Raw genomic sequence first — 20,137 nt, 5'->3', positions numbered from 1 at the left:
AGCGTTTCATAATGTTCTTAGGAGTTACAAAAATTCAGTACAAAAAAAGTGTTTCACTTATCTGAATGAAAGTTATACGAGGTGATGCAGGGACTCAAACAGTTTTTGTTAAAATCTATAAATGTTCAATATGTGCTCCTCTGGTGACACGGCACACATCAACACGAAAGTCTAGCTCTTGCCAAACTCGTTCTAACATGTCATTTTCGATAGAGTTGATTGCATTGATTATGCGATCTTTAGCTCAGCGATATCGTGCGGCATTGGTGGGATAAACACCTTATCTTTCACGCAACCCCAGAGAAAGAAATCATATGGCGTGAGGTCTGGTGATCTTGGTGGCCACAGCATAATGTGCGTCCTATCCAGCGCCGAGGTAATGTTGTGTTGTGTTAAGGTACAGTCGAACCTCGTTATGAAAATGAGCAAGACAACCGTCTTGCTGGAAAATTAAGTCGTTGAGTAGCTGAGGAATAAGCCATAATTGTAACATATCCAGGTATATCATGCCGGTTACTGTCGTTTCCATAAAAAAGAACGGCCCATACACTGCCTCACGAGAGATCGCACAAAAAATGTTTACTTTCGGAGAATCCAGAATGGGTTCCACATAAGCGTGTGGGTTTTCAGTTCCCCAAACTCGCACGTTATGACGGTTTACTTTGCCGCTAATATAGAAAGTAGCTTCATTGCTGAAAATTATCTTGTTTAGAAAACCTTCATCTAACATCTTTTCCTATAACTATAAAAAAAAATCGAGCCTACGTGTTTTATCTCCATCAGAAAGACGCTGGATTAATTGAAGATGGTACGGTTTGCATAATAAACGTTTAAGGAGAACTCTCCACACTGTTGTTTTCGCCTGATTCTCTGCCTGCAGCCGCAGTCGATTTTGACGGACTGCGAATGAAACTTGCACGCACACGTTCGACATTGACTTCTGAGGTTGATGGACGACCGGTTGATTTTCGCTTGCACAAGCGACCGGTTTCACTGAATTGTTTATACCGTACACGAATTGAATTGTCACTTGGTGGCTCCTTATGAAATTTTAACCGAAACGCGCGTTGCACAGAAATTACTGACTTTGATAAGTGAAATTCTAACACACAAAACAACTTCGCGCTTCCCGTGGCAGCCGTTTTCTCTACTGTCGACACCTAGCGAGCAAATGGTTTACTAATTGCCTAGTATATGTGGAAAAACTATTTGAAGAACTCTTTCGTTACTTAGTTAATTTGTTTTTTGTTAATGAATTTTCGGAACTCTGAAAAACATTATGAAACGCCCTGTATTTCAATTAAAAAAAAAAAGAGATGAAGTTGCATTTGAACCGATGTGCCTTCCCCTTGTACGATCAAAATATTTCATTAATTAAAATTTTATTTAGCTATAACTCTAGAACCAATGAAAATAAATACCTATTATGATATATGGTTGAAAATCTCTCAATGAGGGCTTATTACTGCAGTTAAGAAAAAGTCCAAAATCCAAATGTTTTGGATATCGGACTTCTTTGGAAATTTTTGGTCCAGTCGATTGGAATTGGAATCAAAAGAGGAGATGCACAATTAGATTTTACAACGGTCCTACATCCAAAATCTCAACATCTACGGCTAATCGTTTTTGAGTTATGCGAGATACATACGTACGTACGTACAAACGTCACGCCGAAACTAGTGAAAATGGATTTAGAGATGGTCAAAATGGATATTTCCGTTGAAATCTGAAAACCGAAATTTTTCACGATCGCAATACTTCCTTTACTTCGTAAAAGAAAGTAAAAATAGGTTCTAAATATGTTTTCTTTTTAATAAACTTCGAGATTATCGCGTTTCTATTTCATTTCTGTGAACTTCATTCATATCATTTTATTCAGAATCAAATTCTCTAAAAATTTTATTTTTAAAACATTTACTGTTTAATGCCCGTTTAATAAAGTTATTACATGCCAAGCATAAAATAGTGTATTTTTCAACTCCAGTCTTCTACCCCACATTTCTCAAAAACACCAAAAATATAGTTCTGGGAGCTATATTTTTTTTTCAGTTGTTCAGATCAGATTTCATATAAAACCATTAAATTTACCCCTTTCTTTGGATCCCAAGAATTTACCAAAGGCGCAGAAATAAGAGCGAAATTTTTTGTTAGTTGACACTCGCTAAGAAAGCGTCTCCAAACCTAAGTTTAAACAAGCATTCTTCTTTATTTTAAATAGTAAAACATATGCTGAAAATTTCTTACATTCTACTTGAATCATCCTACATTTACGTCCTGGAAAAATATAAAATATTTACTTACTTTTAAATATTCAAATATTTAATGGAAATTAAAGGTTTTAATATATAAATTTCTATCTTTTATTACTCTCTTAATGAGATTGGTTTGCATTAATACCATATCATTTTTTTACTTCCTTGTACAAAGTAAAGGAATTATTGCGATCGTGAAAAATTTCAGTTTTCTGATTTCAACAGAAATATCCATTTTGACCATCCCTGAATTCATTTTGACTAGTTTCGGCGTGACGTCTGTACGTACGTATGTATTTCTCATAAGCTTAAAAACGATTAGCCGTAGGATGTTGAAATTTTGGATTCAGAACTGTTGTACCATCTAGTTGTGCACTTCCCCTATTGATTACAATCGACTGGACCAAAACTGTCCAAAAAAGCCCAAAATCCAAAAAGTTTGGTTTTTGGACTTTTCTTAACTGCAGTAATAAGTCCTCATTGACAGTTTTTCAACAATATATCACATGTGGGACTTATTTTTATTGGTTCCAGAATTACAACCAAATAAAATTTTAATTAATGAAATATTTTGATCTTACAAGGGAAGACACATCGCTTCGAAGCCGACTTCATCTCTTTTTTTTTAATTTAAATATATTGGTGTAGTAATTATATATATATATTATTAATAATATACTGATTTATTATTAACCTCTGATTGTAAAAAAAATTACAGTAAATAATAATTTAATAATAACAATAATAATAAAAGAATATGAAATAATATCCGAAGTTATTAATGAAATAAAATTCTATGTACTTTTCATTTAAAAAAAAAATGTATATATGTAATTTAATAGGCGTACAAGGAAGTCATGTGGCTCCACAACAGATTTTTTTTTATTATGAATAATAATAAAGTATTAAACATAAAGAATCTTTATCCTCATAGTAATTAATATTGTTGTAATATAATACAAATATAAAACAATGTACAAACAATGAAGCTGTACTGTGATTTAAAGATAATAATTATAAAAGCATAATGTATAAATCTGATATTTTAAATGAACAAATTTTAATTTTATGTTGGAGAGTTATTGTATATTGCTGCTACCATCTGCACTGGATACAATTATTAACCGCTAGATCAAAGAGCAACTAACTGTACATTCATAAATGTGTAAACGTTTCGTATATTATAATAGTATAATTAGAAATTATTTATTAAAATAATAATTTTAAATATGATGTAAAACTAACTTAAAAAAATTAATTAACCTAACTTTTCAAATTAAAAAACAAATCAAATATTACTAAAAAAAAATAGGAAAACAACGAAGAACTAAAACATAAAATTCACGAACTAATTAAAATTAAGTCACAATTAAAAATATACTACTAATTTAGTTAAATTAAAATCATATTCTAAATATGGTCGCTACTTCAAAAGGTGGAAATATGGAAAAAATAAAATTGAAACTAAAAATACATAAAAATAAAATTATAGTTTTATACTTCTATTACCATCTCCCCTTCGTGGCTCCGCCCACGCTCTATTCGTAAAGAACTTCAAAAACTGAAAAATAGTTTTTTAATAATTATCTGTAGGCTGTTTTTTCATAGTTATCGCTATTTACAACATACTCGTAATAAATAAAATGTTTAGATAAAAAAGATATGTTTCCAAAATTTGTTCTTTTAAATTACATTTTAATGTTGTATTTCATTATGGTTTATTTCGCATTTTGCATACGTCAGAGGCATTTTCCATCTGTGCTGTATTTTTTTATATTACTGTTGTTTATAATTTAGGTTAATTTTTAATTATTTATTTGTTTACCATATAAATATCGAGTTCGGACACTAATGACAATACTTCGTTGTTCGCCCAGGGAAAAAAATCCATTTTTTGGCATTGCAATGGTTACATATTTGAATCGCGTTACTTATTTGAATATCTTTCAAATTCAGGTAGTCAATTTCAGAGTTTTAATCAAAAGCTGATTTAAGACCTAAAATATTACTTGAAGCTTGAATTCGATTTTGACCCGAACTTAAAAGCTGATTTTCAAATCATTGAGAATATTCCGACGTAGATTTAGGTTATCTATAAATATAAATTCTAGTACCCATCTTCTTCCTATCTGTAACCTCGCCGACCTAGGCGCTATGAAAGTATTAATGTAAAGTTGAAAGTCGAAATTTGCTACCCTGATGGAAGCTCATAGTTCAGGATGCTCGAGTGAGAATGAGTTCTCACGGGTCGCTGCCAGTAAACAATGGTGTTAAATTTAGTAAAACATATAACTTTCTAAAGAAGTCGACATCGATACCGAAATTCAATACTTTTCAAACTATCAAAACTTTGTTATATATAAATAGTTGTTATTCCCTTTAATCTTAGTATCAAACTAATTTGTATTTACTTATACTATGTTAATAACACAAGTTGTGTGGGCGGCGGGGGCTCCTCGGAATCGTCGCTCGTCGTTCGCCCCCTGGGGACGCCTTCCGGTCACACGGATTCGGATAGTAGAGTGCCTGGGTGATCATGCAGGGGCTGTACATACCATATGGCTTAGATCCGGCCCCTGCATGGTAGGAGGGGAGGGTTTTTCAGCGGGTGATAGCCCCGCACTGCCATCAGTGCGGGCCTGACGGCGGCTGGCAGAGCTTTTTCCTCCCCTACGGGAAGAAGAAAAAAAACACAAGTTGAGCTTTATAGACAACTAGTAGATGAAGCCGTCGCGGAGATCCACGACGGCTTCACATCTATGCCGTATGGTTACTTGCATTTCCCGTCGCGGTCATTTTTAATAACCGGAGGTAGGTGTAGCCAGTCGCTTCGTTCATACAGTAACATTGGCAGTGGCTGTGTTGTTGAACCGCCGCGCAGTACACTGTACATCCCTTAGAAAATCGAAATTAAAAAAAAACCGAGAAAGGTTTTTAAATATTTACGTGAACATTATTTTCAAGCTCAAATAGAATAAATATCTCCAAAATGGATGAAATTTGCAATTCTTGTTTAACAATTTTTTACCTTTCTTTACCTCTTTCAAGATCGGATTTCGAAAAATTTAGTAACCGGCATTTAGATATTAATATAAAGATTACATATACCAAAAATCAAATTAATATCTTCACTTGAATTTGCACTGAGGTTACGTTAAGTTTTTCACGAAGTATAATTTATTAATTGCCATCACCCAGTTTAAAAATCATAAGAAAAAAATTTACCGTGGAAAAAGCCGGGCGATTCTGCAAGGTATCAAATAGATGATATCATGGTTAAACAAAGAATTAGAAATCAACTCGTTGACTGCAAAGTAGGAAAAGACATTAATAGCGACCATAATTCAGCGACAATGAAATGTAGATTGGAGTTTAAAAACCTGAAAAAAGGTGTCAGATGAATCGGTGAAATTTGGAGAAGCTTGTGGAAGAGGAGGTAAAGAAGATTTTTGAGGAGGGCATCGCAAGAAGTCAAAGAGCATAGGAAAAAAGCAGTAATAAAAACAGAGTGAGACAAGGAGTATCCCTATCTACCGCGTGAAGCCGGGTATCAGGTCAGTTTAAAATATCTACTTGTTATTGTCCTATCAAAAAAAAATTTTATAGAAAATTAAAACAGTTTTGAAATAGGTACATTTGATCTTAAGACATATAAACTTACATTTAAAAAATAAAATGTACAGATCGAACTGAGAAAATATTTCTTTTAAGTCGGTTAAAAATCTGTGCTTAATAAAAAATAAATAAATACATACGAAACAACATTACAGGCGAGAACTCAAGTAAGCAGAGTGGAAAAGAGATATAAAAGACCAATAAAAGGGAGAATAATCCAGGAATATAAACGAACAATAGACAGGATGATCCTTTTCCCTATTTCTCTTATTAAGAACTAAATTAGTTTTCATTGTTTCATGGAATTGCGTAGATAAACCGTATATCCATATGAACGTATAAATATCTAACTGCGTATGTTTCATGCGCGCGCACGCGGGTGTGTGTGTGTGTGAATCAATTGAACGTAATGCTGTTGATTATTCTCTTGATGCTAATACGTATATTATCAATTAAACAAAGAATAAAAACATACCGACAACTATTTCCCTACCACCCGCCTACGTTTCTGCACAGTTCACTGTTTCAGTATTAACCAATATAAACATTAAATAATACATATAATGAATTTTGAAAAGTAAATCCACATTGCCAGGCATTAACCTTTCATTAGGGTTTCACATTATGAATACTTAAATTCATAATGTGCGCAAACAAATGTATTATTGTTTTTCAGTTAATACCCAATAATATATGTTATATATTACGGGGTATACGTTTCAATGAAATAACTTGTATTATTACAAATGATAAATATTTGTTTCATCGTTCGATTAAATAATAAATAAGTTTCATAATGATATTTGTTAACATAATATAGCTTAGTTCATCTGTATCAGTAACACTGGTTTTATTTACGTTGTATTAGAAAAAGATAGTTTTATTAAAGTGGTACAATCACCTTTTGTAACATGTTTACGATTAGGTTTTGTATTAATCTTTGTTTTACACAAAATCCTACTAAACGTTTATTATAAAAATGTTACACTATATTAAAAATACAATGTTTAATATAATACATATTTTTTTTGAACCCGTTACAAGTACCTTAAAAAAGAAACTGATCTCATTCTTCGGACATCTTATCAGAACACCGGAAAAGACAATCATCAGGAAAATATGTAATAAAGTTATTGAACAGTAAAAGCTACATAAAATGGATCACAGAAATTAAAGAAGATATGAAGGAACCCGAAATTACAATAGAAGATTTGGAGAACAAAACAGACAAAATCAAAACTCAATTAAGATCCCGTAGAATAAAGAAATATGGTGCCGTCAGGAAACCGAAGAAGCCTTCTTATTATAATAACACTAAGCATTATATTTAATAGTAAAAAAAATTTAGTTTCTACATAACAAAAGATATAATCAAATTAATACGGAATGATTCACAAAGAATGTAACATACTTTCAGGATATGTTCTATTGGTGAAAATAAAGAAGAAAGTTCATATAAACATACGTTGCAAAACATTTCATTAGTGAGTGTGGGCTGTGAAGGAATTCACCTGATTTCTGCGTCTTCAATAAAGTTAAAGGGAGGAGCCACAACGATTTTTGTTAAAAAAATCAATTTTCAGTTTTTGCTGTTTTTTGATAGTTTACATTTATATTTATATGAATTAACTAATATTCTGTACAAAAAAAAAATCTAAATGTAAAAAACTCATATTTTTTTACATATCACTAACTTCAACAGATGAAAAACATCCTCGTCAACTACGTCCTAATGATAGAAAAACTTGGTGAAAGGTATAATAAAGCAAAAATACAGGGTGCAAATTATTCTCAAAAAAAATCAATACCACCCGCTATTGGGTGAAGTTGTTAAGCCTGTGATTAAAGATTTGACAGATCCTTTGTTGTTACGTAAGTGTTTACAAGATACGTCACAAAACCCCAACAAAATTTTAACAATATTACTTTGAGTAGAGTCCCAAAAAATGTTTTTGTTAGTTTAGAAAATGTTAAATGTATTACTAGTAAAGGCAGTTACTTTTAAACGGATTTGAATATTAGTTCATGGACACCGGTTGGGTTTCAATTAACCACACATCTCAGGAACGGTCAAACTGAGACTATACAAGACTGCGGTTCATTTACATTCGTACATATCCTCATTCATCCTCTGAAGTAATACCTTACAGAGGTTCCGGAGGCTAAACAGAAAAAGAGAGAGGTTAGGTGTGTATGTCAGTATTACTATTAATGAGGGTGCTGTCAGAAAATTTAAGGTTTTTAAATTTCTTGGTATTGAATGGGAGGGGGTAAATAATTTGATTATTTTAGTTTAGTACTAGGTGCAAGGCGTGCCAGTGGCACGCTTCCGCAGCTAGGCCCTCCGGGTGGGTTGCCCTGGCGGCGTCTCAAAATGGAATTATTAGGTGTCCAAAATTGGTAACCTCTTGTGTAAATATATTTCTTTTTTTGAATGATGAAAATTGATATAACGAAAGTTAAATTAGAAATTGATCCTAACGAATCGGGATTTTCCACTAGTAAGGGTTAAACGATTTAATTTCCGGATAGCCAAGATTCGGTCGATGAAGAGTGTACCCGATGCGTTAAATAGTTAACGCCGTCCTGCTGTTACAAACGTCATTTGAATCGTGAAAATCAGAAGGGCGATTGCCGAGATATTATGGTGGCACCCCATCGCATCCCCTCCACAATTTCAGAACGGCGCCCAGGGGGCGATTGAAATTTTATCACTCAACAGGTACCACTGGGAGCGAATAGGAAAATAACCAGGGGGGGTCTCAAAAATGTTTTCAGAGCGCTAGGACCGACCGTTTTCGAGATATTTGTGATATTCGTCCGAAAATTCGGATCCGGTTCAAAAGTACTAATTTCTCCCAAAACTTCGATATTTATATATCGATATATATTTGGCATATACATATATCGATATAAATACAGTATATCGATATATATAAGTATATATTTAATAAGTATATCGATATATATAAGTATATATTTAATAAGTATATACATATATAAGTATCGATATATATAACAAGTATACACCTGACCACCGCGAGACATTTGCCTTGCAACCACGAGCGGTTGCCGAGATATTACGGTGGCACCCATCGCAACCCCCAAATTTCCGTACGGCGCCACGGAGGTGCTTAAAAATATTATCGTCCGATGAATACCACTGGGAGCGAATGTGTTATTATTGAGGGGTTGAAATAAATTTTCAGAGCGCTAGGACCGACCGTTTTTAAATATTGGCGATTTTCATTCGAAAATTCGAATCCGCTTAAAAAGTACTAAATTTTCTCAAAACTTCCATGTATATTTCGCATATCTATCGATATATATACGGTATATCGATATATAATAATATAACAAGTATACACCTGACCACCCGAGACATGTACTAACGAATCGGGATTTTCCGCTGGTGATCGGTGCATTCTGGTGCTAAGCTAAAGAAGATGCACACACAGATACACATACAAATGCCGTTTAGTAGGGTAGGATAACGACATCGATGAAACTAGAGTAAATAAACAGAAAAATAATCTACACTCATGTATAAAAAAAGAAGAGAAATGATGCTGAAAATGGAGAGAAAATTCCAAATGACCCTCTATATGGTACAGGATGCAGTAAAACAAGATAGTCCGTTTTTAATGTACATGTTCCGTAAATTAAACTTTTTTAACTTTGTTTCCTTTTCTTTTTTTTTTGGGGGGGAGGGATTTTGTGGGCGAAAAACGTCTGGGCGTTATCATTGCCCGGTAGGTATTAGTAAAGGTTAAAATAACTCTGAAATAATAAACTATACACGGCGTAAACGTAATACCAATCATATAATAAAAATATTAAAACAAGCTATGACAGCAAAATAAAACATAAAACTAATACCACAGACAAAGTTGATAAAATATAAAAGTTAAAATAATAGATTAAAGAAAGTATATAAAACTTACCTAACTCCGATGGGTTGTGCAAAAATTTCCTTTTTATGAGAACCATTCAACTTGGAAAGATGAAATTTTTTGAGGATCGATCTGGTATAACATTACAACTGCTGGCAGTTTTTTGGACATGTAATGCTTTTCAGTCTTAAGATAATGAGGCTGAAAATTCAAAAATATTGATTAAAAATGGTATTAAATAAAACTTTTTAGAAAATTTAAATTTTAGTTTAGTAGTATAAAAAAGTGTTAGCAGGTGTAATAAAGTTTTATTTAAATGGGTGCAAAATTTCAAAACTAATATTTCTACAAGGTGAGAAAAAGGAACTTGGCATTGGCAAATTTAACATTATTAAGACGCAAGATATCTTCTACCTTTAAACCAAACCGTAATTCTTGAGAGCTAAATTAAGGGGTAAATTTAATTGTTTTGATATGAAATTTGACCTAATTAAATTAGGTTTTGTATAATCTTACGTATATAAAAATAAATATTATTAAAAAAAATTCAAGATTTATTATCTAAATAACTGAAAATATGCCATCCGTACCATCTTTTTGAAACTACTGATCGGTCAATTTCTCTTTTTTTGCATAGAACGTAAGAAATTACAGAATTTTACTATCGGCATATTTATGGAGATAAAAACATACAACTGACAAATATTACCTTATCTTAACGAAATCGTTTAAATAGACTTAAAATACACATTTAGAATGATAGTGTATCTTCAAAAAGCGAAAACATGTCTATGTGGAAAAGATTTTATTACCATAAAAACACAATAATTAAGGTGATAACAGACAGTGGATTACGGTTTGTACGACAACAGAGTACAAAGTGTTCTGTGGGGGTTGCTGTTAAATTACCCGAGCAGCATTCTGTAGATTCTATAGTCTTGTATTCTACTACAGTTCGCAATTTACGCCTAATATAATAAGTACCTACAGAATTATACCGCGCGATTAAAGTTAACTATCGGAACGGTTGAGACGTACAACTTTAAAGCGGTATTTATTTTTATGTACTGTAATTACAACTTTACCGCCTAAAAAAGTACTTACAAATATAACGACATTTATTTAAAGTTATTCGGCAAGTAATGTTTTACGTTGAACAATTGAAAAGAAATATTAATCTATAAAATAAATAATTATCGCTGTAATAATGTATTAAAAAATAAAATGATTATATTTGAAGTAGATCTTACGAAAATACTTTGTAAAAACTTAACCGCAAATAATAACTCCGAAATAATAAACTATACAAGGCGTATAGTTTATAATTTGTTATAAACTATACTGCTCTTTTGTTATAATTAAAATTTTACGTAAACCTTGGAAAAAAGAAAAAATTGTTTATTAGTTGTACCTCGTTTTTTATCCGTTATCCCAGATCATGCGATTTCAGTGTTCCACAATTTTATTAGGAGGTTATAAAAAAAAATGATGTGGACACCACATGACTATGTACATCTAATAAATCTAAATAAATTAAAATTTAATAATGTGTTAAACAACGATGGTACACCAATATATAATACGAAAGGTAAAGTCGATAGATGGGTGGAATATATTGAAGAGTTACACGGAGGAAATGAATTAGAAAATGGTGTTATAGAGGAAGAAGAGGAAGTTAAGGAGGATGAAATGGGAGAAACAATACTGAGATCTGAATTTAAGAGAGCATTAAAAGATTTAAATGGCAGAAAGGCTCCGGGAATAGACGGAATACCTGTAGAATTACTGCGCAGTGCAGGTGAGGAAGCGATCGATAGATTATACAAACTGGTGTGTAATATTTATGAAAAAGGGGAATTTCCGTCAGACTTCAAAAAAAGTGTTATAGTCATGATACCAAAGAAAGCAGGGGCAGATAAATGTGAAGAATACAGAACAATTAGTTTAACTAGTTATACATCAAAAATCTTAACTAGAATTCTATACAGAAGAATTGAGAGGAGAGTGGAAGAAGTGTTACGAGAAGACCAATTCGGTTTCAGGAAAAGTATAGGGACAAGGGAAGCAATTTTAAGCCTCAGATTAATAGTAGAAGGAAGATTAAAGAAAAACAAACCTACATACTTGGCGTTTATAGACCTAGAAAAGGCATTCGATAACGTAGACTGGAATAAAATGTTCAGCATTTTAAAAAAATTAGGGTTCAAATACAGACATAGAAGAACAATTGCTAACATGTAGAGGAACCAAACAGCAACAGTAATAATTGAAGAACATAAGAAAGAAGCCCTAATAAGAAAGGGATTCCGACAAGGATGTTCCCTATCTCCGTTACTTTTTAATCTTTACATGGAACTAGCAGTTAATGATTTTAAAGAACAATTTAGATTCGGAGTAACACTACAAGGTGAAAAGATAAAGATGCTACGATTTGCTGATGATATAGTAATTCTAGCCGAGAGTAAAAAGGATTTAGAAGAAACAATGAACGGCATAGATGAAGTCCTACGCAAGAACTACCGCATGAAAATAAACAAGAACAAAACAAAAGTAATGAAATGTAGTAGAAATAACAAAGATGGACCACTGAATGTGAAAATAGGAGGAGAAAAGATTATGGAGGTAGAAGAATTTTGTTATTTCGGAAGTAGAATTACTAAAGATGGACGAAGCAGGAGCGATATAAAATGCCGAATAGCACAAGCTAAACGAGCCTTCAGTAAGAAATATAATTTGTTTACATCAAAAATTAATTTAAATGTCAGGAAAAGATTTTTGAAAGTGTATGTTTGGAGTGTCGCTTTATATGGAAGTGAAACTTGGACGATCGGAGTATCTGAGAAGAAAAGATTAGAAGCTTTTGAAATGCGTTGCTATAGGAGAATGTTAAAAATCAGACGGGTGGATAAAGTGACAAATGAAGAGGTATTGCGACAAATAGATGAAGAAAGAAGCATTTGGAAAAATATAGTTAAAAGAAGAGAGACTTATAGGCCACATACTAAGGCATCCTGGAATAGTCGCTTTAATTTTGGAAGGACAGGTAGAAGGAAAAAATTGTGTAGGCAGGCCACGTTTGGAATATGTAAAACAAATTGTTAGGGATGTACGATGTAGAGGGTATACTGAAATGAAACGACTAGCACTAGATAGGGAATCTTGGAGAGCTGCATCAAACCAGTCAAATGACTGAAGACAAAAAAAAAACCGCAAATCATTTTGAAGTTTATTATTTACTGCTCTTTTGTTATAATTAAAATTTTACGTAAGCCTTGGAAAAAATAAAAAATTGTTTATTAGTTGTACCTCGTTTTTTATCCGTTATCCCAGATCATGCGATTTCAATGTTCCACAATTTTATTAAGAGGTTATAAAAAAAAACTGTTGTGGACACCACATGAATATGTACATCTATTAAATTACATATACACATTTAAAAAAAATGAAAAGTACATAAAATTTTTTTTCATTAATAACTTCTAATATTTTTGCACATATTTTTTTATTGTTGTAATTGAAGTATTATTTATCGTAATTTTTTTTTACAATCGGAGAATAATAATTATTAATAAATCAATATATTAAATAAAAAAAAAGTTAAAAAAATATATGATGAAAACCGCATTTGCCCAAATTAGACCATTACAATACGTTCCCTTCCAGAGCTATAGCTATAACTGGACGGGTAAGTAAAAGTATAATTTTTTTTAAAGTAATGAAAAAAAATACCCATTTTAGGTCCGGAACATAATATCGGTATCAAAGCTAGTTTAATTTTAATAGCCATTTAAAGGATGAACATTAATATAAAAATAAAGAAATTTTTTAATAAAAGTTAATCGAGTTTGAGAGAAAAACAGAATATTAATATTTTTTAGAGAAGAGGAATAATTTTTAAGAAAAATTTTTCTAAATATGTTGGTATATAGTTAAGATTAACAATTTGCTTAAGTTTTCTCTACCTTCCCTTCAATAAAAGCTATAAGAAAAAAAATAAAATTTTCAGTTTCTTCTGTATTTTAGGTCCGGGGTTTATAATTTTTTTTAAACTAAGACATTTCTTGATAGCTATCTATATGAAATACAAACTTTCAAACAATTTTTTTCCAACCATGGGGGGAGAGAGAGAGAGAGAGAGCAAAAGAACAAAAACATATATTTTAGTTTTATGAGAGGTTGATTATTTACTTCCTTGTACGAAGTAAAGGAAGGATTGTAATCGCAAAAAATTTCGGTTTTCAGATTTCAACAAATATCAATTTTGACCATCTCCGAATCGGTTTTGATTAGTTTCGGCGTGGCGTCTGTACGTACGTATATATCTCGCATAACTAAAAACGATTAGTCGTAGAATGTTGAAATTTTGGATTTAGGACTATTATAACATCTAGTTCTGCACCTCCCCTTTTGATTACAATCGACTGGACCAAAAATTCCCAAAAAGCCCAAAATCCAAAACGATTTTAATTTTAGACTTTTTCTTAACTGCAGCAATAAGCCCTCGCTGAGAGCTTTTCAACAATATATCATAAGTGGTACTTATTTTTATCGGTTCCAGACTTATAGCCAAATAAAGATTTAATTAATAAAATATTTGGATCTTACAAGGGAAGACACATCAGTTCAAATCAGACTTCATCTCCTTTTTTTAATATATTAATCTATTAATAATTATTAACCCGTGATTGCAAAAACATTTTTACAATAAATAATTTTATTAAAACAATAAAAATAAAAAAAATATGAAAAAAATCAGAAGTTATTAGTGAAATAACATTTTATGTACCTTTAAAAATGGGTATATGTAATTTAATAGGGGTGATGTAGTGTCGACATCAGATTTTTTGATTTTTTCTTTTATGCATTTTTTGTTATGTGTGCATGATAGATAATAAATTTGCCTTAATTAAAAGTTTTTCTCTAAAATACCTCGAAAGGAAATAAAAATGATTTTTTTCGCGATATACCGTCACCCCTTAAAGAATTTTGAAAAAAATTAATATGATCAATGCTCCATATGAAGAAATATTTGAGTTAATTTGAAGAAAATCGTTTTGGTTGTTCCTGAGACATAAGGCCAAAAGCAGTCCGACACTCGTATATTGTTATGTTTTTTTGGGTCTATAGAACCAATTCGAATTTGAATTGTAAAGATTTGCAAAAAAACCGATACCCCATTTTTGACATGATCACCGTACTTTATTTCACCTTTTAATATACAGCTATTCTAGTTAAATTCGCCAGAAAAATAAAATGAAGTTTCCTAATAACAAAATTATTCTGTATAAAATATAGGATTAAATCCGTCAAATTAAATAATTTTAAGAATTTAGGAGTAAAATTAACCCTAAATTATACTAATAATTCCAGTTGGCAATGAAATCAATGGTTTAATTATAAATCAGCCGGTGATTTACGGCTCGGCTTTCAAAAGTCTTATTCGTTCATATCTTCTAAGTTAACTAACTGTATTATCTGAGTTGGTTTTATTACGTCGCGATAAAATACGGAATAATCTATACGTTTAGCTGTAATAATATACACCTGTCGTAAATTATACGATCTATTTACATACCTCGGTTGAATCGATAGAATTTTACGTTTTTTCCGCAATATTTCATTAAGCTTCATTACATTTCCACCCTTCTTTAAGTCAAAAGAAAATTTTATTTATTTTTCAGAGTTGTAATTTTATCTCATTTATACGATTCTCCATATATTAACTTCTTACCTTCATTCAATTACGTAGAACATTTTTAAAAAACTTATTACGAATATTCCGATACTTTATTGACGTAAATTATTGGTTATTAAGATATTTTCTCTTTCTTTTACAAATAAACGAAATGTTATTTTATTTTATTCTTCATAATATTTTATAATTTTTATAAGTTTTATTAAGTTTTATAAGTTTCATATCTAAAAATAAAAATGGGTAAAGTATTTCCAGAAAGAATTTCCAGGCTATTAATAATAAAGATTTACAGATAAAGCAAAACAAAAAGGAGAACATATATATTTTTTCGTGTTGGGAATAAAGTTTATGAAAAGCTGTTTTAAAAATAGGTGTTAAATTTAACAGATTTACTTAAAGTTTTCTCTTAATCTAATTGCCCTTAAATAAGGCTAAAATAAAAAAAGATAAAATTCTCATAAAATCCCTTTTTGTATTAAAGGGCCATTTAGGGGCCAAAGGGGTTTATAATCTCGAAAAATTGTAGACACTTTTGATAGTTTTATATATAATGTATAAAATAATATAAAAATATTTTTAATAATAAAATATCTGATGTGGACTTCCTTGGACGCCTATTAAATTACTTTTACACATTTTTGTAAAATGAAAAGTATATAAAATTTTATTTCATTAATCTTTCTGATACATATATTTTTTTTTTTTATTGTGATTATTGATCGAACATTTTTTTTACAATCAGAGGCTAATAATTATTAATAAATCAATATATTTAAATTAAATAAAAGTTAAAAAAAAGGAGATGAAGTCGAATTCGAACCGATGTGTGATTGTAAGATCCAAATATTTCAATAATTAAAATTTTATTTGGCTACATGAAACCAATAAAAGTAAGTACCACATCATATCGTTGAAAAGCTCTCAATGAAAGCTTTAACTGCAATTAAGAAAAAATCCAAAATCCAAATTTTTGTAGATTTTTGACTTTTTGGACACTTTTGGTTCAGTCGATTGCAATCAAAATGGGAGGTGCATAACTAGATATTACAACAGTCCTAAATCCAAAATTTCAACATCTACGACTAATCGTTTTTGAGTTATGCGAAATACATACGTACGTACGTAAGTACAAACGTCACGCTGAAACTAGTGAAAATGGATTTAGGGATGGTCAAAATGGATATTTCCGTTGAAATCTGAATCACAACACTTCCTTTACTTCGAACAAGGAAATAAAAATTGAAATATTAATAACTACGGTATTCAACTTTGGGATAAAACATGCGGCAGCAACATTGAGATCATCCAACGGTTCTAGAATATAATACTCAGAAACCTAACGGAATCGCCGTGGTTTGTGTAAAACAACGAGATCGACGAATATCTTAGGACCCCACACATTTGTGAGGTGATGATACATAATTTTTTACATTCACATATGTGAGAACAAATAAGCTCGAAATACGTAAGCTAAATGCCAGCAAAGTCAAAATGGACCTTCTAATAATTTTCTTGCGAAAATTATTTGTATTAATCACCTGTAATGACGCGACATATTTAATAAATAATACATTTTTTATTGATAATAGTCCAAAAATCTCTAACTTGACGTAATATTATCAGTTTTATTTTTTTAATATTGATTTTCTTATTTAGCATATGGACTACAACCATACCAGATTTTTAATTTATTCCCAAATTAACATTCTTGAAAAAATTGACTGATAAATGGCATATCGTAGGTCAAACAACGTTTGATTCGGGTGAACAAAAAGAACAAAAATTAGTTTTCAGCAAGTACCTTAAAATACAGTGTCCCACGAAGAGGTGCACGCTTCTGATTTAGTATCACTCGCCCATTGTCCCACCGATTCTATTGGAACTTTACAGACCGTTTAACGAAGGTTCTAAAAATATTTTTTGAAAATTTTAATTTTATAGGATTTATAGAAACAAAATGGCGGCTTTCAAATAAAAATATAAATTTCAAATAAACCACATTTTTTATTCATTATAAAGTAACTGGTAAAAATGATTAAAAACAGATGATAATTAGAATAATTAAAAACAATTAAATAATTAGTCATGGTTATGATTAATTATTAAATCGTTTTACTTAATTTAAACAGCTGTTTAACAATACATCATCTGTTTTTAACCATTTTCACCAGCTCTTTTGTAAGGAATAAAAAATATGCTTTAACTGATGTTTTTATTTGAAAGTCCCCATTTTGTTTCTACATATCCTAGAAGATTGAAATTTTCACAAAACATTTCTAGAACCTTTCTTAAAAAGTCTGTATACTTTCAAAAGAATTGGTGGGGGAACGAGCGAATGATAATAAATCAAAAGTGTATATCTCTTCCAGGGACACTCTGTTTCACACACGCGTGAAGCCGTACAAGGTTGTAAGGTAATCAAAAATAGTATTTTTCTTCAATTTTAAGAAATTTTTCTACAACCAAATGAATCTCTCTTGCCTTTACAAAAAAATATTGAGTGGGGTAAAATAAGACCACCTTTTTTTTTTCTTTTTTTCTTTTAATATTTTCTCACTCTTTTTTTAATTATTTATCCTTTTTTATTTAATTTATTATATTTATTAGCTGCACGGCATGCCATAGGCACGCCTTACTAGCTACGCCTTCCGGGCGGGTTGACCTAGCGGGCGGCGTCTAGAAATGGAATTATTAGATGTCCAAAATTGATTACCTATTGTGTAAAAATACATTTTTTTTAATGATGAAAACTGATATAACGAAAGTTAAATTAGAAATTTAACTCCAGAAATTGATCCTAACGAATCGGGATTTTCCGCTAGTGATCGGTACATTCCGGTGCCTACTTTTTGGTTATAGCTCATTATTTTATGAAGAATAACAATCACATAAATAAATAAAAAATATGTAAAAAAATTCTTAAAATACCACTCTTAAATTACACGCACTAAAAGGTAAAAAAATAATTTTATTTATTAATAATAATAATAATTATGTTTTACATTTTAGTGCGTTAATTTAAGACCGGTGTTAATAGAGATTTTTTTACATATTTTTTATTTTCTACTTTTTAGTCTTCATAGTTTATGTTTTATAGATGCGCTTGCGCACAGGTTTGAGCGTATTTAACGAAAGATTGGATCGGTACGTTTTACGGTGGGTAAGTGCAATCAAAACATAAGACTAAACGATTTAATTTCTGGATAACCAAGATCCGGTCGATCAAGAGTGTACCTGATGTGTTAAACAGTTAGCGCTCGACCTGCTGATATATACGCCGTTTGAATTGTGAAAATCGGACGAGCGGTTGCCGAGATATTACGGTGACACCCATCGCACCCCCCAAATTTCCGTACGGCGCCACGGAGGCGCTTCAAAATATTATCGTCCGACGAATACCACTGGGAGCGAATGTGTTATTATTGAGGGGTTGAAATAAATTTTCAGAGCGCTAGGACCGACCGTTTTTGAGATATTGGCGATTTTCATTCGAAAATTCAAATCCGCTTAAAAGGTACTAAATTTTCTCAAAACTTCCATGTATATTTCGCATATCTATCGATATATATACGGTATATCGATATATAATAATATAACAAGTAATCACCTGACCACCACGAGACATGTACTAACGAATCGGAATTTTCCGCTAGCGATCGGTACATTCCGGTGCTAAGCTAAGGAGGTACGGACACATAGACAAACATACAGATGCCGTTTAATACGGTAGGATATCAAATATTATCATAAATTCTTCGGAAAAGATATAGCGGAATTTAATGTTACTCCGTACAACTGTAATAAGATTATCATTACATATTAAACCTGATAAGTTTAAAAACGCTAATCGGCGTTTCGAGCCTCTTAAATATACTTTCTTGAAATAATAATACTACATTTTTTCCGGTATCATCAGATTAATGTTTGAATGATTTTTATTTTTCAGGTGTTTATTTGGCGGGTCCAGCTGCTGGTAGAAGTAGAGCTGTCAGTTTAAGAAGTGAAAGAGCATTAAGTCGCGGTTTTCCATCTTTGGAATTGGATACTGTAGTAGAAGAACGTTCCGATCCTGAAACTACCGCGATAGATTCTGGTACTCCTGACAGCTAGCGCCAGGCTTCCGGTTTATCGTCAAACAACCAACATATACCGAGATCTCCTTTATGGACCGCATTGACCAACAACGATCCGGACGAAGAAATCAGCTGACCAAGACCTGATATTTCATCATCGTTGTTGGACATCACAGTCCTTCCGACGCTTCTTACGTGGGCTGCTGCTACGACCGACGAAAAATCCGATAGACAAGAAAAGTGTGTTTGATCGAACAGTCTTTTTATACCTTCTACAAACTATTCTTGACAAACAGAAATAACTAGCTCGTCCCTTTGTGAAATAAGTGGATAATAATAATAATTTTGAAGTAAATTTAAAAACAAATAATTAATGTGTTGAGTGTATAAAAGTAATACCCAAACAGGCTTTTAGATAGATTCAGATAGCGTAACAGTAATAAATGCACTAAAATAACAGATGATATAGAATATTATTTGTAAAAAGATTAATAAATAATTAGAATCGACCGGCAAGAGAAAAAATTTAATTGTATGCGATTGAAAATATCTCTTTGTCTAGGTCTGGAATGCGATCGGCACATTAACTAATTTTTATATCTTATTTTT

General features: G+C 31.4%; 1 protein-coding gene across 1 annotated transcript in view; it reads left to right on the top strand.

Moving 5' to 3' along the window:
• LOC142327922 (uncharacterized) overlaps positions 1-19,829 on the top strand; it is a 115,893-nt gene extending 96,064 nt beyond the window's left edge. Inside the window, exon 4 of the mRNA XM_075371296.1 lies at positions 19,402-19,829. Within this exon, the coding sequence (XP_075227411.1) occupies positions 19,402-19,565 (164 nt within the window). The 3' untranslated portion in view covers positions 19,566-19,829. The remainder of the gene's footprint in view (positions 1-19,401) is intronic.
• Positions 19,830-20,137: the final 308 nt, after the last annotated feature.

Source organism: Lycorma delicatula, chromosome 7 (assembly GCF_047948215.1).
Source record: "Lycorma delicatula isolate Av1 chromosome 7, ASM4794821v1, whole genome shotgun sequence".
Classification (NCBI taxonomy): Eukaryota; Metazoa; Arthropoda; class Insecta; order Hemiptera; family Fulgoridae; genus Lycorma; species Lycorma delicatula.
The sequence above is the reverse complement of the archived record's forward strand: the minus strand, read 5'-3'. Positions and strand labels throughout refer to the sequence as shown.